This window comes from Vanessa atalanta, chromosome 15, assembly GCF_905147765.1.
Source record: "Vanessa atalanta chromosome 15, ilVanAtal1.2, whole genome shotgun sequence".
NCBI lineage: Eukaryota > Metazoa > Arthropoda > Insecta > Lepidoptera > Nymphalidae > Vanessa > Vanessa atalanta.
In genome coordinates this window covers 12,014,629-12,036,010 of record NC_061885.1, presented here as the reverse complement: position 1 = coordinate 12,036,010, position 21,382 = coordinate 12,014,629, and the positions used below count along the sequence as shown (strand labels likewise).

Sequence of the window (21,382 nt, the reverse complement as noted above, 5' to 3'; positions counted from 1 at the left end):
AGAAACAAAGACACGCTGTAAATGATAATTATTGTAACTTTCAACTTTCATATTGTTTATCTTTAAAACAATCTTAAGTTAATTAAACTATTACTTTAATTTGTGATATTAAATATTGTCTTCCAGTTTCATTAAAAAAACGACCCATTTTTTTTTATTAACTGTTCATTCTTACTTATTCGCATTATAGGGTGAATTATCTTTGAATACATTCTATATTGTCAATGACATTTGGGAAGCGAATGTGTTCGCTGCCATTTTCTATTGAGTAATTTAGAAGAAAATATAATTTGAAATAAGCCAAAAGGTGAGCTTGAAAAGTCAGGTATTTCTTATTTCTATTATTTATTACGCTTTTTTTGTTACGCATGCCTTATCAAATCACAATCTTCAAATACGGACGCGTATTACGTAATTTATTGTTTCTCGTCACAAATTATTTACAACGATACATGACTAACGTTGTGCGAGCGATATCACGAACGGGGATCGTAGAGTTGTTGTCTACACCAAAAAGTTGTTCTGTTTGTAGGTGTGTGCATACCTACAAACTGCCGCAGGTTATGCGAAGAGGCTCGTATAAGTATGTCCTCGTATCGTGGCGAGGTGGGCGCGTGGGACGGCGGTCCTCCGGGCGCTGAGGCGGACTACGCGCCGCAGCACGCGCCTCCACACGCCGCGCCCTTGCCCACCACCGATCCCTGGACGGGGGTCAGCTACAGTCAGTACGGGCCGCCTCAATACGACTACCAAGGCTACAGTGCCCCCGGTTACGGTTATAATTACGATTCCACGTATTATCAGAGACCTGACGGTGGCTACTATGATAGTTCTAGGAATGCGTATCCCCCACAGCAGCTCGGCAACTACGACGCCACTCGTGACCGTTCGCGATCAACTCACGGCTCTCGCGATTACGATCGTCCTCGAACTTTGTATAGATCCAAATCAAGGAGCGTGTCACCATACGATAGAGAAGAACGAGAATATTCTAAGAAAAGGGAAAGCAGTTACGAAGATAACAGAAGGCGTAAATCAAGAAGTGCCTCAAAACACTCTAAGTATTCATCTAGTGACCGGTCGAGCTACAGATCTAGATCATATTCCAGGTCACCCTCTAAGAAAACGAAAAATCGCAGGCAATCAGAATCATCACAGTCATCAGGGTCTGGCAGATCTTATAAGAAGTCTGCTAATGCAAGGGTCGATCGATCTCATACACCAACATTAAAAGGCCGAACATCACATTCTCGCAATAGATCTTATGATAATGAAGAAAGATTGAAAAGTAGGTCTTCTAGTCTCGAAAAAGAATCAAAAAGCACTAGAAGATCTCATCAGAAACGGTCAAAATCGAAAGAACGACGACCAAGAGATATTTATACTCCACCGAGAAAGAATTCCGTTTCTCCAAAACCACATAAAAAGTCTTCAAAATCTTCACCCAAAACCAATAAGAAATCAGAACGTTCTCCACATAGAAAAAATAAATATCGTGACCGTCAATCTTTGACACCACCTAGAAAAACAAAAGACAGTTCTGTTACCCCACCTCGTTGTTATGCCAGGAAGCATTCCTCATCGAGTTCTAGTTCGCGATCCCGTTCTCGATCAGTTACTCCTAAGGCTAAACATAAAAGATCTTGTACTCCGAAATTACGGCGAAGTAGATCATCGTCTTCTAGTCGATCATCATCTTCTAGATCAGGTGCTAAAAGACGCATAAAACGTAAATCAATAACTAAACACGGATCTCGTAATAACAGTCGATCAAGAGATAGATCAATGAGTAAGGGAAGATCGCCTTTACGCCATCATTCCAGTTCACGTTTTAGAAGCAGGAGGTCAAGAAGTGCAAAGGGATCGAAATCTCGTAGCTCTCGATCACACAGCCGTAGTCGCAGTGCGTCTCCGAGCGAAGATGAATGTCGAGGGCAGTTTACGGTAGCGGATAGAAAAAGATTTTGGAAGATGCATAGGAGTAGACAAGAAAAGGCAGAAAGGTGTAGAACTCCACCAAAAGAAGTAAGGCCTCCACCTGGTGCTGTAGAATCTACTACTGTGGATGATGTTCAATATGGTGATCCACCTGATTTGGAAGGCCCCAATTTTGCTGAGCTTTTGCCAACACCTGAACAAATTTTACATGCGCCGTCAAGTTCAAGGTCCAAACCAATACCAATACCTATAAAAAATGATGGGAGTTTTCTAGAAATGTTTAAAAAGATGCAAGAAGAGACTAAAAAAGCTGAAGTTGTAGAAGACAAACCAGTAATTAAAAAACCCATTCTGCCTTTCATTGGCAAACGACGGGGTGGGAGAGTACTGAAAACTGGTCTAGTTAAGAAAGCTAAGGCAATTGATGAACAAACAGTAGATAATACGCCAAAGGATGCATGGTCCCTTTATATGCAGGAAGTGAAAAAATACAGAGAAACATCATGCGAAGAAGAGAGAAAGACGAGGCCACTGGTCAAATAAATAGTTTATCGCCTACACTGCATTCGTACAGTTTATAAATGTTATTATTATTTTTATTTTATCACGAATAATGTAATCATATGTTTGTCTAATCCCTTAGTATATTTTAATATGAAGAAATGTTTCCAATAAAGGATTATGAGAATGATTTGTTTGTTCTTTCGTTGCAGTAAAATGCCCGAAATGATCAAATCACCAGCCGACATCAAAACCGCACCATTCGATCCGCGGTTCCCTAACCAGAACCAGACAAGGTAAAAATTTTATTATTATTAAAATGGAAAGAAGAAATCATTCAGACCTCGATTCATATAACAGTAAGTCAAAAAAGGAATAAAATGTATATTATATCATACCATTTCAATGCAAATGACTATACCATGTATAAAAATACACTAACTCAATTAAACTTTAATACTTAATTTGATTGCATTGCCTTAAAAATATTCTTTAAACTTTACAAAATATAACATACTAATATGCTGTTTTTTCATAAAAGTTAAGAATATATTTATCATATATACTCTTTTATTTATTTTTTCACTATACCTATTATTGTAAACGAATATTTTATTCCAAATATGTATTAATGATTATAAACTTGATATCACCTATTGATATTAAGTACATAGAAATGATTAAATATACTTGCTTTTTATTAAAGGGTTGACTTGTTAAAGTTTATTTTGTATTATTCCAGGCACTGCTACCAAAGCTACCTAGACTTCTACCGCTGCCAGAAGGTCCGCGGCGAGAAGTACGAGCCCTGCAACTACTTCAAGCGCGTGTACCGGTCCCTGTGCCCCAATGAGTGGGTCGAGAAGTGGGACGGACAACGCGCCGACGGCACTTTCCCGGGCAGAATATAATTCTAGACCGTACTAGCGGTTCAGTCAAATTAATTTATATTTTTAATTTCTTTAGGCTGCGTGATATAGATTAAATGAGTTACAGTTAAACTTTCTGATGTTTTATTTAAAAAAAGTATTCCTGATATTTATTTGTCAAAAGATCTTTAAATATTTATAAAAAAAAATGTTACTAATATACTACTAATAAAACTTAATAATATACTGTATGTCAAATTATAGAGATAATCTTATCTACAATTCAACAATTTCTAGTCTAAGATAAACATGTATGCTACGTATAATTTGCCTAAGATAATTACAAATACTAGTAAAAATCTAATATATGTACTTGGATTTTTGACGAAATATAATTAAAACGAGTTGTTAAAAGCAAACTTCAAAACTTTTAATTAAAAATTTAAAATGTTAAATTGGTCCAGGAAATGCTCCCTTTTTCCGCAATTCGTCCCAATGCTCGATCCAGAAGTTGGGGCAGATGGTCTGAAAATATCTCTTGAATATTTGACAGTCATCAACCTCGCCCAACAAACGAGTGCACTTGTAAAAATCGCAGTAGTTGTCGTAACACGCCCTAAAATGTTCCACTTGTAGTTAGTTAAACAGACAAAAGTTTATGTGTCAATATTGCACGACTAATGTTGAGAACGCTTTACTGTCGAAAAATTTATCGCCCGATATCGGCAACTTATTTAATAATAGTTTAATGCAAGGCAAATGCAAATAGTATAATTAAGATAATCACTAACAAAGTACCGTGCTGAATAGAGTTGTAAAGGTTTCTCGGGAAGTAGTGTTAAATAATCAGAATAAGAGTCAACGAATGTTTAAACACGTATAAAAATAAAATTGAAGTTAAGTAGGTACTAACTTAGTTTGATTTTGAAACGGGTATCGGGGATCCATGCGTAATGTTCTAAACTCTTCGTCACACATTTTGCAATAAGTTTATTCAGAAATAAATAACATAAAAAATATGCCGCCGGCAATACATAAATGAAAATAATATAAATAAAATGTCAGTTTACAAAATATCTATATGGCCGATATGACGACACTATTGACAATAAAACCTTTTTTTTATAATTTTGTATATTTCATCACCATTTTGTATATAAACATCTACACTGTATTGTTTCATTGGTTACAATCGTAATATGTAATTTTCAGAGTAACGTGAAAATCAACAACATGAATTTTAATAATTCTTTATTTTATTTTGTTTGATAAGACCTATCTTCCTAATTCGACAAATAACTATATTGAACACTTCATGCATGTTATGTAAATGATTATCAATACACATAGCCTTTCTTTTGTTGAAGTAAACTTAAACATATGCCGTCATACTGCAGATGCTTTGGCTCGGTTCCAAGAAAATATTGATTTCTGTGTAAGAGCTTAGCTCGACAGTTGAAGATCGTATTTGTTTCATTGTAATTTCTAAGGCTTCTCATTTTTTATAAAGTTAATATCTATTTAACATATAATAACCAACTGCTTTGTCGATAGCATACTGCATAAAATCAAATCAAATACATAAAGAGATATCAAATTATACTTTAATTAATTGTAAAAATGTTTTCTCGGTCTTGTACACATCCCGTGGAAACAGGTTCGACTTCGGACCAGAAAATTGTATTTCTTATTTATATATGTGTCGGTATATTTGTTTGAGATTAATTTATAAACTTAGACGCTATTTGAGTGTTTGACCAATCATAAGGTTTTATATACTTTTCATTTCGTTGTAATTTGCCGGTAGATGTCGCTGCAGCACAAATATTTATCTAGTGATTGCCATGAAAATGATATCACGTTGATATAATTGCCGAGTTTTGCTAGTCAAATATATTTGTCAACATATAAATTAAAGTGCTGTTATATCAATTACCAACTAAAATTAAAAATAATATTTTTTTTCTGAATTAGTAAACTGCTCTTTGAAAAAACGGCCTTAAGTTTAGTATGAGTTCAATGATAAAAATTAAAATTTAGGTTCATAAAAATAAAATCATTAAAACAATAACAAAAATTTTTAGATGATTTTTATTTTTACTTACAAGCATGACCTTAAATAGGAAGTGGAATATATTTTTTTAAATATTTATACATCTGGAAATTAATAATGAGTATGTCCCGACCGATTTTAGTCACGACGGACTTTTTCAAAAGACTAGCGAACAGTATATAGTAGCGTACAAGTACAAACACAGATGTACATATTTTAAAACTAATCGTATTCTAATAAAAACATTTAGATTTTTTTTTTTAATTTTACTAAAATTAACAAGCAAATACAGATACAAAAATATGAAATTAATTTCAACCTAGCTAATATAAAAAAATATAGATTTTTTTCGAGCACAAATCCGATAATTGTAATATAAATTCTGACGTCTTAAGCCATAAAATTTACAAAATGAAATAAGGTGATTACACTACCTAAAGTCAATTAAATAACCTTTATTTACAAATTAATAAAAAAATAATAAGCAGTGATTAATATTGCCAGGATTTATTTGGAATCATTAAAATAAGATTATTTTAGGGTTGCTATTTTTTTGTAAATTATATAGTAGGTTAGCAATTACATATTGACATAAAAATGAATTTCAATTAAAATAATATATTATAGTTACTTACAATTGAAAGAGGAAAAAAGGAGCAAACACTTTGACTTGAATTTTCCTTAGATTTGATTTAGTTTATATGGAATGAAAGTTTTTATTCTATACTTTACACCGAATACCGAAATAGTGATTTTACAGAAATGTTTGATACAAAGATCATTAGAATTCCGGAAAAATATGTGCCGTAAATGGCGGCTAATTTTAATCAAAACTTAAAAAGTGAAATTTAAGTTTAGTTAAGTAATTGTGTGCCGTTGTGAACAGAATGCTGTTTAATTGACGTTAGTACAAAATATATCAGTGGGGCCTTCTTATGACCTATCTAGTAGCATAATACATGCTACTAGATAAGTCCATAATACTAATTGATAATTTTTTGATTTGATTTGTTATCAAAATCGTAAATTGCCTTGCTATATTTATATATACATATCTGTTTGTTTCCTTTTTTCATCTTTCATTGTGGTCAGATTACATATAAATAGGGCTAATGGTCACTGTTGGAGTTTTTGGAAATGCTGAGAGTCGCGTACTGTTGCTGCCGGAGTAAGATGCCCAGGCACTGCAACAAGCACTGCATGCTGGCCGCCGACGTCGCCTTTAAAGATACGGTTACATTAGTCTCACAATTTAAAACAAAAAATGGCTGCGAATATTTAATTCAATAATACTCCCTGTATAATATACATTCTCACAGATAACTGCTATTATTCAACTTTAAAGTTCGATAGATTTAAAATTGAAGCATTACGTTTTAGTATAGGTACATAGCAAAAATTCAGATTTGTGATATTACACAGACCACAGCATATTTTGACTGTTGTTAATTTATTTCTAAGTTGTTTAAAAACCACAAAGATTGTGTTATGTAAGTGTGTGTGTGTAGTCTTATCATAATGCATACCTTAAGAAGCAGTAAATCTGGATCTGTATGAGGAAAGGGAGAATCCGCTGACTCGATGCATCTCGCCAACGCTGCATCACTATAAAATATAATATAACGAATAAAGTGAAGTGAGGAGCGAGTGTTGCAGAGGAGGCGCTAGGGTAGCGGTGTGAAGAGTGGGGGATTGCGTGGGATATACAAATGTGTTTTGCTTGGGATGAGATCAACAAGGCTGATTCTAGTACTCGCCCCCCACGCCCCGTGACGCTGTAAAGGCCAGTAGGACCAGCAGCAAAAAAAGATGAAATCAACTACTCTATAGTGTTAAATAATAACCAGTATACAGATTAAAAAGTTAAAAGTTATAATCATTTTGTTGAATCTGTGATATAATAAATTATATTTAAGTAAAAAAAAACAATATAACTTTCCTGAGTGAGTAAATAACTACACAAGTACGGAAACTGTATAAAAAAAACTGAAATGAAACATGAAATCATAGAATTTTATAACCATTTTATATTAAAAGAATAGTAATTTTATTTATTTTATTTATTTTTATTTTAAAAGGATCACCAACAGAAATTACAATTGTATTACATAGGTACTTAATATATAATTTACACTCATGATAATTGTATTTCTTTTTATAGGTAATCACAGCATGCATCAAATATTTATTAATTAAAATTAGATATTTATTAATCATTATTAAAAAGAAATTAAATTAATTGACATTATTATTACAAAATTAGCAAATATAAAATGAAAAGAAAAAATGATAATATTGAAAAACAAATATGAAGCATTCATATAACATAATAATTATTATTAATACCTATAATCATAATCTACTGTAACTGTCTACCTTGTTGGTTTAGAATCTATAAGGCTCCCAAGCCAATGAGAAGACCTGAAGTTTGGACTCCTTTACTATTTTTTTTTTTTTAGCATTAGCAGCCTGTAAATTTTTCTACTGCTAGGTTAAAGGCCTCCTCTCCCTTCGAGGAGAAGGTTTGGAGCATATTCCACCACGCTGCTCCAATGGGTTGGCGGAATACATATGTGGCAGAATTTCGTTGAAATTAGACATATGCAGGTTTCCTCACGATGTTTTCCTTGACCGCCGAGCACGAGATGAATTATAAACACAAATTAAGCACATGAGAATTCGGTGGTGCCTGCCTGGGTTTGAACCCGAAATCATCGGTTAAGATGCCCGCGTTCTAACCACTGGGCCATCTCGGATTTTACCATTGAAATAACATAAAACCATTGACTCTGTGTGTTATTACCTTAGTTCAGTAGCTTGTAATTGTTGCCGAGCTGATGCCATGGCATCGTGGACAGCAAGCTGCTCTCGAGGTTGCAAGGGCGGGTTTGCCCCCATGGCCTGCAATATTACGAAAACATCTGCTTTAACTTTGTTTTCGATGTAAAACTTCAATTGGCGAGCGTCAAGAGTAAAACCGACTTTTGTGTCGTGATGACAAACACTCTCTTTGACATTACATTGTTAATTCTCGTGGATAATAATACTTTTGATTGCCTCTTTCACCCCGCGGCCAGATAAAAGGACGCAGATCCCGAAGTTCTGTGTTCAAATCAACCTATGTCGAGCCGAGAAAGTCATTGGATTTTTCTGATGAAAAAAATATATATTACCCTGCGTTGTTGGCCTTGTAACTTGTAGTTACCACTCGTCTAGTATATTTTGGTTATTTTAACAGTATTATGTCATATGGCATATTACTTTGTCAAATCAAATCTAATACTACGACCGTTACGGAGGGCAGCTTCCAGCGACAAGAAACGGCAAGAAACTCGCTGGTTCCTATTTTCAACTAAATTTACACTGCTGTTCTTTACAATAATTAGTGTCCTGTGACGGATGAAAAAAAAACGGATTTAGGCTCGGGTTCATACTCGAGCCTTAAACCGTTTTTTTTTCTAAAAAGTATTCTCTTAATGAATAATAAGATTTATTTATTAATTTAGTCTTTTTTAATGTAATAATATACCCGGTATCTAATTATATATGAACATATACCATTGCCCAAAAACTTTTACAATAAGCAAAAAAGTAGGTGTTACAAGTTTATTCTTATTTCTTGTATTATTAGTATGTATATCAGCTTTTATGGAATGTTTTTGTATATTCTTCTGTATAAACATTATATTATCATAATATATTGTGAAGCAGCCGTTAACATACTTATTTCTGTAAATTTTTCGCGTAATGATGTACAGCTAATATTGTAAATAATTTATATATTACATACATATATAATTGTATTTAACTAACATTACGTTGTATTTTTAAATGAAGTAAAAGAGTAACTCTTGAATTTCATGCCGGTTCTTCTCGGTAGAATCTGCATTCCGAGCAAGTGGTAGCTTCACTTAATTAGTTTGTTAAATGATGATTCAAAAGTGCTTGTAGAAGCCTACTTAAATAAAGTATATTTTGATTTTGATATTTTGATCTTGAGGTTAGCCACCGTGGCCGATATTGACCAGGCAGACTTCATCATCAACATATTTATGGTGTAAGAAGCGCGTATGTGCCAAGCTACTAGGACAACTTGCCATCGGGTTATTGATTTGTTCATTCTTAAAATAAGTAATTTAATAAAATGATAAAATATATATTTTAAATAAAATATTACTAATATAAATACCTTAGTATGTATCTCTGCTATGGCTCTTAGTCCATTGACCCATTCTTGTCTGGCTCGGGCATCTGTAGCTCTCAGTTTTAACATGTCTCCAGATGCACAATTAATTGTGAATGTTTTGGAGTCTTCATCGCTAGGACAGATCACAGCAGCGGCTAGGTGTGCCTGGAAGTTATGACCTTTTATATTAAATATTGCACAAATTAAAAACCCATTTAAACATAAAACAACAATAGCAACTCCCTCTGTCCCATTTATTTACTCTTTAAATTCCATAACAATTATGTCCCTATAATTTTCATTTTTCTTTGAATATATATATTCTTGTTATAAATCAATTGCATAAGTTGCCTGTATGTACACTTAACTAGAATCATAAATATAATCTTTATAATACATTGAAAGAAAGGTTATAGGAGCAACTTAATACTGTTCTTCAGATAGGTGCATATAATTTGACGAAATAGTGGAAATAGTTTTTGGTAAGAGTACTTTTAAATGTAATTGTAAATGATACTTCTTTTCATTCTATTAGTTTAGTGTATTACCAATATGTACTGTGTGTTTAGATGTTTTTGGCTGTACAATATAATTTAAATACAACAGCCACAACAATATATGACTCTAGGTCTACTAGTAATATAATAATTTTAGCTATATGTTAAGAATAAATAAATGATTAATTGACCATATTTATAGCAATTGAATTTAAAATAAATAATTAAATAGCTGTATACATCTACAATAAATTCTTATTTCATTGCTGCTGTAATATAATTCTTTGAATTAATCACTATATCAATATATGTCGTAACTGTATCACCTCTCCTCTTGCCGGCTGGCCCGGCTGAACAGTATCTCCAGGGCCATCAAACAAATAATAGGACAACACCCCAGTTTCTGGATCCACTGCAAACCACCTCTGCTGCCACCCTTTTACAACATTTGTGTATTTGTATAGTTGACCAGACAGGGGACGATTTGACCCTAAGCTTGTTGTTTTAATCATGATTTGTGTAGTAAATTTTATTTTGTTTTTATTTTTCTGAGTAGTGTCATTATTTAATATTTACATAAAATACATTAATTGCTGAGTATTGAATTATTGACAAAATGACAAATCGACAGGCTGGACAACATAATAGTTTGATAATCCTGAAAAAGTTATCCAGAAATATTATTTATTTGTATATGCAATGACCATTGAAAACGTCAAAAACTACATAGTGGTAGTAAAAATAAATATATATTTTTTGTTAAACTATATAATACATACAATTTTAGATTTAATGTTATGGTTGTCGTATAATGTAAATAAATATTTAGATATTTATCGTAATAAGTTGACTTGTTATAGTTTTATATTTTACTAAAGCTTTTTGTTTAATAAATATATTTTAATTTTGGGTAAACTATAATTAATTATTTAAAATTTATTTGTTTACATATTTTTAATACTTATGACGTTTGTATGACGTTTTTATAGTTTGACAATCAGTTATCAAATTAATAAAAAATAAGTTATTTTTTGTCACACTTTGTTATTGTTGACAGTTGATACTTAATGTTGAGATTGATACATAGCTACTTGAAATTAGAAGTAGAATATTATAAAGATTAAGTCCTAAAATGACTATAAAGTTAATAAGAATTGATGCCTCTAATTGTACTAAAGTTCAGTTAGGGCACGGTGAACACATTGTAGGAAGAGGAAAACTTCTAGATGTGAGTCATATTTTGTTTTATTATTAACGTACAGTAAATTAAGAATTGATATATGTTTTGCGCATATAATTATAAAATTAATTTTAATTGTCATGAATATTTTTCCTAATGCAAAAAGATTAATATTCAGAAATCAATTTGTGTTTAACAGTGCAACGATAAACGTATATCGCATGAACATGGAGAATTGTTAGTAGGCGATGAAACAATTACTATAAAAGCGGTAAGAATAAAATGTAATACTTTATTTCAATTATGAAATGTAAAAATTTTAGAATTATTTTAATAGTATTTTTTTTTTAGTTGCATCTAAATCCTTGCTTTTTTAAACTAAAAGATTCAAAAGCAATAGAAATTTTACAACTTGGATCTTCTAAAACACTAAATAATGGAGATCGATTTGGTCTCTTGCCTGATGATTTTTGGTATGAAGTAATTTATTGCCCAGATGGTGAGGATTCGGGCAAGACTGAATCAGAAAAAAATACAGAAGAATATGTGCTGATGGAAGCTGTCCCTAGCGAAAGTAACACAATAAATTTGAATAAAGTTAATATTGATGGTTCAGGTGGCTCTAACGGTGATAATAACAGTCGACCAGAGTCACCTTCCTTGTTAAGTAAGTAATTCCTAAAGTTGAAGTTAATATGTTGTGAGATTCAGGCTTCAATTGTTTTATATACAAATAAATTTAAATTCATTTAATTATTATAATATTTTGTATAATCAAACACTTTCTGCATATTTCCCACCCAATGTTGGGTCTACTGTGACCTTATTAGACATTGGAATATAGATAAATATTGCTCACTCACTTTACAACCTAATCTTTCAGAAAGTGATGTTTTTTTTTCATTCAAGGTACACATAATGAAAACACCATCCAAATAAATCAACATATAACAGTATCAAAGGATAATGAGTCAGTTCAACCTGAAGTCAGTGGGTCTGGTTTGTCAAATTCACAAAATCAATCAAATGAACAAAAAGTAGGAAATGATGACGAGTCAAATAATAAAAGTCCATCAATAAAACGATCACACAGTCCAGACAGTGGTGATGTGAAAAAGGTTAAAACTGAAAATGTGACAGTGAAAGTAGATCCTGATGACGTAAAACCTGGACCTAGTGATCTTGCGGTAATAATAAAAAATTTTTTACCAAACCTAGCTGTTTCGAGGCGGCACCTCTATTTAAATCTTGTCATATAACCCTTAAACGGCTAAAATCGCAATATTACGAGTTTTAAAATTTTTATTTTTTTTTATACTTTTGCATAATGTTCATACACCCTTTAAAACTAGAAAGTATGTTGGTTGTTTACTTTTAACGGCATTAGAAACGTATTTTCAGCAATTCAACTGAATCGAAACATGCAGGTAGCCTACATAGCTATGCTCGTGATTTTACGAAGATTATTTGCGACAAATATAAAATAATTATTTGACAAAATTAAATTTTATGTAGATTTAAATAACTAATAATCAATTGTTTTTTGTGCCTGTTAGCCAACAAAAAATTGTAATGTTTGGTTAAACATTAATTAAAATATCATTATATTTATTATTTTGAGCAAAAAATCTTAAATCAATACTTTTAAGTGATATTAAATGGACGATGTAGTATTTCATCTCAAAAATATAATATCGCATTATTTTTGGAATTTGACTAGACTCACTAGTGCGAGCTATACAGGAAAGCCGTCAACGTAATTGCGGGATGTAGCACGTAAATGTGCGGGAAAAACAAGCAACGTCATATTTTGAAAAAAAAAAATCAGTTCCGCATGAGCCTTGATAATACGCTGTAATGATTATTTGGTCCTCTAGTGTTGTTCTCGTGTTTATCGCCATTGTTAAACAGGCCCGACGAACTATTGAATATTTTGCAATAAAATAATTATAGTCTTAGTAGTCATTTATAGAAAGTAAAGGCGCATTTTCATTGGTCGATAAGTCGGTAGTTAGCCCGATTGCGGGGAGTACCCGCATGCGAGCTAACAACCAATGAAATCCACTGGTCGATAACTCGGTCGATTAAACGTGTGCGGGTGATATCCGCATTCGGGATAACGACCAATGAAACTAGTCAGTCGATAACTCGGTCGATACAAAGCATGCGGTGACTCGCCTCCGTTCAGTCATTCATTAGACGTCATCAATACTACGCGCATTATTTATATTATTAACGCTGTTTATTTACGCAGCGTGGGAGCAAAATGGCTGAACGGTTTTCGGATTCACAAATGCTAAAACTCGTAGAGATCTATCGAGACTACGAATGTTTGTGGAACGTAACGAGTGCTTTGTATAAAAATCATGACGCAAGACAAAGTGCGTACAAACAAATTGCGGAAAAGTTAAACATTAGTGGCATCTCAGACAAAGATATACCAAAAAAAATTAAAAATTTAAGGTCATCGTACTATCAAGAATTAAAAAAAATTTAAAAGAGCACTCGATCCGGAAGCGACCGAGATTCTGTTTATAAACCGAAGGTGTCATGGTTTTCAATTGCCGATGGATTTTTAAGAGCATTTAAAAATAAAGAGAAGACATTTTCAAATGTAAGTATACAAACTTTATTTATGTTACCAAAGACAATCCTAATTAAGTAGGTTATTTAATATATATTTTTAAGAAATATAATATTATATAAAATATCACTATTTTTTTTTATATTTTATTATTTAGACATTTTTTGGAGTAACACGAGACAATCTAATACACTTCTCATAAAAAAACACCTCGCGAGTTTGTTTTTTAAAGATTACTGAAAAAATGTGTGTTTAGGTTAGTAGTGATACCTTTGAGGTGTTCAATTAAAAATGTTAATGAATTGATGATCCAATTCAAATATATTTTTTTTATATAGGTACTTCAATTTGTTTTATTATCATAAGTTAAATAAAAATCGAAATGTTTCGTTTTTTTCATGAGAAGTGTATTATTAAAGAACAAGTGCCGCGGAGCATAGTGGGTTCTGCCGCGGCGCTGTCCCTAGTGCAGTCTACCCTCAAATTGTTCCGGAATGTTAGTGAATAAATCTTGTTTGCCACGGCACTACACCTTCACTACTGAAGTAATCAGCGAATCTATCCTGAATTGTTGTCCCATTTTCAGTTAAGGTATTATCTTCTCCCATGTTCTCGAAGTTTCGAAGAGGTACTTGTCTCCAGGAGCCATTAATTGTTATACCAGTAGAGATATCTTCAAAATCCGCAAGTCCAGGTTCAAGATAATTAGAATCATTTTTTCTTAGCCAATTATGAAGCGCGCAAGATGTCCTTGTTATTTTTATGGTATTCTTGACGTTGTTGGCTATTGGTTTTTCAAAAATTCGAAATCGGCTTGCCAATATACCGAACGCATTTTCTACAATTCGCCGAGCCCTTGAAAGACGGTAATTAAAATTTTTTTGCCGTGTCGTTAGATTATTTCCCGGGTATGGTTTCATTATATTATTTTGAAGCGGGAATGCAGCATCCGCAACAATAACACTTTCTGCTGGAATATTCAGACTACCGTCATCAATTGCTCGTTTTAAAGAACAATTACTAAAAACTCCGCCGTCAGAATATCTGCCCTTTGCTCCAATATCAATATAAGTGAATGAATAATCATCATCGACACAAGCTAGTAAAACAATGCTAAAAGTTTTTTTATAATTATAGAACTCAGATCCACTACAGGCTGGAGCTCGCAAGTTTATATGTTTACCATCAATTGCCCCAATACATCCAGGAAAATTCCACTTTAACTGAAATCCAGTTTTTATATCCATCTTTTTTTGTTCTGTGTTTGGGACCTGAAAAAAGAACATATAATCATGAATATTTTTTATTTACAGATCGATTCGGAAAATTCGGAAATAGCTACTGATACTGTTGACTTCGAAAATAATAATACGGTATTAGAAGAGAATGATAGAGAAGAAAACTCAAATGATGCGGATGAAATTATTGAAAATCGAGTTCAAGAACTAACCGAAACGTCTTCATCTACATTCACTGTGCCATCAAAACTAGCAACGAAGAAAAGGGGCAAATCAAATAAAAGACAGGACGAGGTACACGAAGCCATTGACAAAATAAATAAAATTGCCGAGAATGTTACTAAAAATACAACATCGTTACTACAAAATAAAGAAGATGAATTCGACATTTTTGGGAGATATATAGCCTCGACTTTACGTACATTGCCACGCGAGTTTTCAATTATTGCAAAAACAGATATTCAAAAGGCTTTATCGGAAATTCAATTAAAAGCATTGAGATAGCAAACCAAATCTTCGTTGTTGTCCTATGGTACCTCGACGTCCAATACCTATGATCCAGAAAATGCAGGATATTTAAGTTCCGCATCTGTGTCTAATTTATCTAACTATGAAGACGATTTCAACATCAGTTTCACAAACATATGAAGCAATTTTATATATTATTTATAATTATGCAACATCTATTTGCCTGTAAGGCATTTTTATTTCATTTAATTATTTGATATTGATTAAATGATTACTACAGTCGCGGACACCAAAATCGAACCACTTTGTAATCCACCAGACATTGAAATTTGAAACTAATAACAATAAAGAAATATTTTGTTAGTCAATATTTAGAGATGGTTGTACACAATATCCGTACATCGGAGGAAAACGATACATTTTTGGTTATCAAATGAAAAAATGAAAAAAAATGAAATAAAACTATTTGAAAGAAAGAAAGAAAGATTTTTCTAAAGATTTTTCGAAAGAAGAGAAGAAAATTTCTTTCTTTCTTTCAAATAAAACTATTTCTAAGAACGTACATTTGAAAACAATATTTTGTAACCTAATTTGTTGTTTCTGCCCATAACACTCCGAAAACGGCATTTCAATGTAGTTCAATAAATTGGTGTCCATAAAAAAGGGTGGTACGCATTAGGTGACCGGAAGTGTATTCTGCTCAATTAAAACTTCTTAACGTACGTACGTACGTAACGTAATTAAAACTTCGAAACGTACAAATTTGTAAGAATATTGCAAAATTTAAATAAACATTTACTTTATAATCTTAATATTATTTACTATTTTTATATTTATATGTACTTACTTTTATATAATCTGCCAGTGCATCATAGAGAGCGTCACACACTTCTGGTATAAAACTGCTCATAATGGACACACGAAATAAGTAATATAAACTTTTGTAAGAATCTCCAGTAGCTAAATAACGTAAGGTGACCTCAAATTTTAATCGTGCAGGAAGAGCCTCACGAAATGATGTGTCTTTTTTTTCAATTCTTTTTTCTACCTTTCTCAATAAATCCTCAAATAAGTTTTTAGGTATTCTGAAAAAATTATCATGATCTACATCACATTCCAATGCCGGATTCAAGTTCGCACACAACGTATTAGAAGCGCCGTGCATCTTTCTACTTTTAAGTAAATTTCGCATACAAAATCTCTTTTTCTTTTTCTTCAAAGAAGTTATTAATTTCTTTTTTCCGCAAACAGACAAAATTGCTCCACAAAGCAATAATTGTTGATCCATGGCGAGTACGTCTGCTTATCTCAAAACCCACTGCCAAACTGTAGGTACCTAATTCTCTCGCACTTCAAATGCGGGCTCTAACGACCAGTGAAAATGGCTCCCCGCATGCGGGCCTTATCGCATGCGTTATAGAAATCACCCGCACCCCGTATGCGGGCTCTGACGACCAGTGAAAACGATAAACTCTTTGCGGGCCCTATGGCATGCGTTACAGAAATCTCCCGCACCCCGAATGCGGGCCTTATCGACCAATGAAAATGCGCCCTAAGTAATATAGAATCGGTATTTTAACATTTTTTTAGTGTATTTAATTTCCTTTTTGTCGTGATCCGCGGATACTACGATCTTTAACTCATTACCGATTTCCATATTCGTAACATTATAAAATACGAATATTCGTTCAAACTTTCATCCCTTATTTAACTTCATTCGGGTGGGTTTAGAATTTTGTAAAATACTTTCGGCTTACAAGCTTTGGCTTTGTTGTATGTTAGTCAATCATTTTAAAATTTTATTAAGTAGATACTTTAGTTATACGTAGTCGGATCGGACTCTTATCAGGATCGTATGATCCCGATAGTATTATCCTGAAGAAAATAATCTTTAACAGTTACATTATTTTGTTTTTAGTTATTTTTTATATTAAAATCATTTTTAATATATAAATAAAAAATAGGTTGGAACTTTTATAAATAGAAATAACGATTACTAGATTGCCATAGTGAAAAACCATAAACTTGATTAAAATTTTGAATGAGCCAAGTAAACCAAGATAATATAAGGAATATATAGATATATAAGAATATAAGGAAAATGTTTTAATTAAAAAATAACATATTTAAAAAAAAAAAAAATATTTGTCTTTTTTATAGGCTGGTGCAAATATAAATGATGGTGCTGCAAAAGATAAGCCAAATCGACCGAGGGAAAGGTGTATATATGGTGTGAATTGTTACAGGTGTGTAATTGTCATAATTAAAAAATATATAAATTTATTTATTTTTTGGTTTGCAGATGGGCTTATGGGCCACCCGATGGTAAGTGGTCACCACCGCCCATAGACAATGGCGTTGTAAGAAATATTTACCATTCCTTACATCACTAATGCGCCACGAACCTTGGGAACTCAAATGTTATGTTCCTTGTGCCTGTAGTTACACTGGCTCACTCACTCTTCAAAGAGGAACACAAAAATACTGAGTACTGTCGTTAGGCGGTCGAATATCTGATGAGTGGGTGGTACCTACCCAGACTTGCTTGCACAGAGCCCTACCACCAAGAAAAAATACTTCTTAGCATAGATAAAACAAAACATATAATTTTCTAGTATTAAAAGTTGTCCGTTTTATATGAATACTCTTGGGCTAGGTCACGGTAGTGTAACAATGTCCGTTCTCAGACGGAACCCGCAGCACCTGGCGCAGTTCAGCCACCCGCGCGACGCGGACTGGGGCGCGGGCGAGCGCGGCGCGTGCCCGTACGGCGCCGCGTGCCGCAAGCCCGACCCGCGCCACTGGCGCTGCCACGACCACCCGCCGGGCACGCTGCCGCCGCCCCGGCCAGGTACGCCGCGGCCACCATTCTGTCCTGCCAGAACTTATTATTAATTACTTTAGTCACTTACTTCATAAGAATTGTAGTATTGTGTGGTTAGAAACACACACACACACACGAACATCAGCCCGCATTCGTCCACTGCTGCACATAGGCCTCTCCAAGTGCACGCCACTGTAGTCTTTCTTTCTTTCTTGGTTAGAAACATTGACAAATTTTGCTATAGATGTAAAGTAACATTAATGATTAAATTTATTTTATTTAAATAAAATAAAAAAACAGTTTTGGCGAGGGAAATATATGTTTCAAAGAAATGTTAGTGAAATTTTATGAAATCAAGACTTGTCACATTTCGATTTTATATGATGTAGTTATAACGTCACTATCAATACGCTTGGTCTGCCACACAATAAAAACCGAATATGTCCTGGTTTGGGAAAAGTGTGGACTTTATTTTTTTTCTCTTTTTTAGGTATGCAAGTCGTGGAACGACGTGGCAATGTATTCTTCATAAATGCACAGACAGTTAATTTTTACGATGATCATTTTCAAGTGGAAGATACCGATGGTGATAGCGTCGATTACGATTACGAATTCTAATTAAGTTGCACTTGTAATATATTATAGTTATCATGTTCCTGAACAATAAATAAATCGTTTTATAAATGGATTTTTATTATTCAAGTGAAGAAATTGTCTAACAGGTCAGAAAAAAAGACCAAAGAAAAATGTTCCCGATGTGTTGCCAGTTCAAAATATAGTGACGGGGAAGAGGATTCGAAGAACGGTTCAGAAGGAAAATTGGAGTGATACCGGCTCAGATACTGAACCCGATCCGTATGGTACAGACGAATCGGACGAATGGGAGCCTGACAGTCTTGATTATTCAGAAGATGCTTAATTTGTTAAATAAAATTATTTTCTTTTATGCGTATTTTTTTTAACAATAATATACTTATTATTTTATGCAAGTTTATTCTATTTTCGTAGAAATTAGTATTTCGTATTAAGTCAAAATTATTGAGAGACAAAAAAAAAACTATTTTTTTATAGTCAAAGATGTATAATTTAATAAAATCCTTCATCATCTGAGTGCTCGATTGTTTCCCACTCAGGTTTGACCGGCAGCAACAACAATGGAGGAGCCTCCCCGCCCCGCACTCTTAAAGCATACACTGCTGCCTCCACCTTAGCAACATTGTTGCGAGTTGTGGACATCTTACGAGCTAGCTCTTTACCCATGCAAAACAGTCCTGAAATTTATACACAAATGAAAATCTAAATTATTAACTATAGGGACAAAGCGTGATGAAGTAAATTGATTTCATCTGTGAATAGTGTTTTATTTATCTATTTTATATGTATGGATCATATAGTATAACTGAATTTATAATCAGTTCTTTGCTACAAATAGAGGGGAATTTATGCATAGCCTTTGTTACTATTAAATATATACAGGTTTTTAAGAAGGTTTTTGAAACATGATAGCTCATTTGTAATCTTTCTGGGTGGGCATAATTTATAGGTGAGTTTGAGTTTATTTAACATAGTCTGACAAAGACAATCTGGCAAAAGCAAAATTCATACTATCATCAATATCATAAACATTTTGTATACAAAAAATCTCTTTAGTAATAAAACAAGACTTACAAATTACACATAACATACTAAATATGTTCCATAAAAAAATGTGATGTCAAAACTTTCCTTATATTTATAATAATAATATAAGCTATATATGTAAAAATAAATTGTTGTATACCTAAATATCCAGTGTATAGATCTCTCACAACCTGACAAGCATGAAAGCATGCCTGGCTCTCACCACTTGATATTGAATTGATTGCTTTTCGCATCAATTCCCCAGTGAGATCAGCAATACCGAGCATGTAGTCCGTTTGAGTTAACAATGTGGCAACAACCCTCTCATCTTCATCTCCTTCTTTTATCACATACTGAAATTCCTTCTGTACTTCTGACCATGTGATTATCACTTTGCTCTCCATTAAAGAGCAGAAAGTCCTAGCTTCAATAAATTCTTGCAACCCTGCCGTGACTGCTCGGGAATGCAAGTAAGCTGGTATGTTTTCAAGTTCTAAACCAATACTCTTTATTGGTCCTTTGGTAAGCTTTTCAAGGCGTTCCTTTGCTTCTTTAACAGCTTTTTCTGCAGCTTCTTCACTAAAAAAGAAAAATTAATCAGTTAAATCAATGTAGTTTGCCCAGTAGTTTTTATAAAAAGTTAAGATTTCATATTTATGCCAAAAAATTAGAAATAACATAGAAATAGATGATTAATGAGTTCAATCTTTTTGTTAGAAGAGTATATTTTCAATGACAATAGTCAAACCTACGTAATAGCAGAATGTAAGAGGAATATTATTCTCTTGCTTTCAATGGTTATATCCCTAGAGAGTTTAACCAGTCTCTCGTGTCTGTCTTGACGATCATTTAGTTTCAAAGCTGCGTCTTTAAACATCGCCAAAACTGGACTATCTGCTGGCAAAGATATAGCTGCCTCTTTTGCTACATTGGATAATGTCGTTTGGGAATGCCTTTGCCGATTACCACGATATTTACCTACAAAAACGTGATATTTAGTACAAACAACACAAATTAAATATGAATATATAATTCAAACTGACTAATGTACCTCGTCCAGACATGGTTTAAATGATTATTTATATAATTTGATTTATTTGTCTTTAAGCACAATATTAGAAGCTCTTTAAGTATTATTTATTTACTTGAGCAACTATTTAGTATACATAGATAAATGACAATAATTTAATTGACAGTGACAAACAGTTTGTCAGAGTTGTCAAATTGTCAGTGCTCTTTCGTTTGTTATTCCTTATACCTAGTTTTTTTTTTAAATATTTTTCGGCCCCTAACATTTGAAATGTTAAAATTATTCTTCATTCTCTTGTGCATTTAGATTATTGGATCTCATAGCCTTAGAACTGTTATTACAAGCCGTTCAAAAGAGATTTGTATTTCCTATTTACTAGTCAACCTCAGTTTCA

The 21,382-nt window shown here is 33.0% G+C and overlaps 4 protein-coding genes and 1 long non-coding RNA gene across 9 annotated transcripts; 2 read left to right on the top strand and 3 right to left on the bottom strand.

Annotated features, from left to right (window-relative positions):
• Positions 1–180: 180 nt before the first annotated feature.
• LOC125069322 (cytochrome c oxidase subunit 6B1-like) lies at positions 181–3,440 on the top strand. 3 transcript variants are annotated; one of them, XM_047678775.1, is made up of 3 exons: positions 181–307; positions 2,652–2,735; positions 3,182–3,440. In XM_047678775.1, exons 2-3 carry the CDS (start codon positions 2,656–2,658, stop codon positions 3,348–3,350), a joined length of 249 nt encoding a protein of 82 aa, XP_047534731.1. In that variant the 5' UTR covers positions 181–307; positions 2,652–2,655; the 3' UTR covers positions 3,351–3,440. The 3 variants fall into 3 exon arrangements, with proteins under 3 accessions (XP_047534731.1, XP_047534729.1, XP_047534730.1); XM_047678774.1 differs by lacking the exon at positions 181–307 and adding an exon at positions 569–725; XM_047678773.1 differs by lacking the exons at positions 181–307; positions 3,182–3,440 and adding an exon at positions 341–2,521 and having other exon boundaries at positions 2,652–2,736.
• Positions 3,441–3,716: 276 nt separating this feature from the next.
• LOC125069398 lies at positions 3,717–4,287 on the bottom strand. Its single transcript, XR_007119836.1, has 2 exons — positions 4,222–4,287; positions 3,717–3,833 (listed from the first exon to the last, which is right to left on the bottom strand). It is a non-coding gene; the product is annotated as an uncharacterized LOC125069398 (long non-coding RNA).
• Positions 4,288–5,381: 1,094 nt separating this feature from the next.
• LOC125069236 (oxysterol-binding protein-related protein 11) lies at positions 5,382–10,645 on the bottom strand. Its single transcript, XM_047678657.1, has 5 exons — positions 10,371–10,645; positions 9,551–9,712; positions 8,165–8,262; positions 6,888–6,966; positions 5,382–6,581 (listed from the first exon to the last, which is right to left on the bottom strand). The coding sequence occupies exons 1-5, from the start codon at positions 10,554–10,556 to the stop codon at positions 6,471–6,473; spliced, it is 636 nt and encodes a 211-aa protein (XP_047534613.1). The 5' UTR covers positions 10,557–10,645; the 3' UTR covers positions 5,382–6,470.
• A 431-nt stretch (positions 10,646–11,076) lies between these two features.
• Positions 11,077–19,284, top strand: LOC125069339 (aprataxin and PNK-like factor). Of its 3 annotated transcripts, XM_047678802.1 has the most exons (8): positions 11,077–11,272; positions 11,424–11,495; positions 11,576–11,891; positions 12,134–12,411; positions 17,675–17,760; positions 18,202–18,365; positions 18,829–18,983; positions 19,061–19,170. In XM_047678802.1, the coding sequence occupies exons 1-7, from the start codon at positions 11,177–11,179 to the stop codon at positions 18,954–18,956; spliced, it is 1,140 nt and encodes a 379-aa protein (XP_047534758.1). In that variant the 5' UTR covers positions 11,077–11,176; the 3' UTR covers positions 18,957–18,983; positions 19,061–19,170. The 3 variants fall into 3 exon arrangements, with proteins under 3 accessions (XP_047534758.1, XP_047534756.1, XP_047534757.1); XM_047678800.1 differs by lacking the exon at positions 18,829–18,983 and having other exon boundaries at positions 19,061–19,284; XM_047678801.1 differs by having other exon boundaries at positions 18,829–19,284.
• Positions 19,285–19,404: 120 nt separating this feature from the next.
• LOC125069319 (translin-associated protein X) lies at positions 19,405–21,143 on the bottom strand. The gene is made up of 4 exons (XM_047678769.1): positions 21,010–21,143; positions 20,711–20,936; positions 20,119–20,537; positions 19,405–19,609 (listed from the first exon to the last, which is right to left on the bottom strand). The coding sequence occupies exons 1-4, from the start codon at positions 21,020–21,022 to the stop codon at positions 19,425–19,427; spliced, it is 843 nt and encodes a 280-aa protein (XP_047534725.1). The 5' UTR covers positions 21,023–21,143; the 3' UTR covers positions 19,405–19,424.
• Positions 21,144–21,382: the final 239 nt, after the last annotated feature.

Bases quoted from the DNA above. Each gene is read 5' to 3' on its own strand.
- LOC125069339 (XM_047678800.1), top strand. From the start codon at position 11,177: ATGACTATAAAGTTAATAAGAATTGATGCCTCTAATTGTACTAAAGTT. The intron at 11,273-11,423 runs GTGAGTCATATT...TGTGTTTAACAG, and splicing joins GAAGAGGAAAACTTCTAGAT to TGCAACGATAAACGTATATC. The intron at 11,892-12,133 runs GTAAGTAATTCC...TTTTCATTCAAG, and splicing joins AGAGTCACCTTCCTTGTTAA to GTACACATAATGAAAACACC.
- LOC125069319 (XM_047678769.1), bottom strand. The intron at 20,538-20,710 runs GTAGGTTTGACT...TTTCTTTTTTAG, and splicing joins CTCTTACATTCTGCTATTAC to TGAAGAAGCTGCAGAAAAAG. The intron at 19,610-20,118 runs GTATACAACAAT...TATAAATTTCAG, and splicing joins TCTATACACTGGATATTTAG to GACTGTTTTGCATGGGTAAA.
- LOC125069236 (XM_047678657.1), bottom strand. From the start codon at position 10,556: ATGATTAAAACAACAAGCTTAGGGTCAAATCGTCCCCTGTCTGGTCAA. The intron at 9,713-10,370 runs GTGATACAGTTA...CATAACTTCCAG, and splicing joins GCCAGCCGGCAAGAGGAGAG to GCACACCTAGCCGCTGCTGT. The intron at 6,582-6,887 runs GTATGCATTATG...GTATCTTTAAAG, and splicing joins CAGATTTACTGCTTCTTAAG to GCGACGTCGGCGGCCAGCAT.
- LOC125069322 (XM_047678773.1), top strand. From the start codon at position 586: ATGTCCTCGTATCGTGGCGAGGTGGGCGCGTGGGACGGCGGTCCTCCG.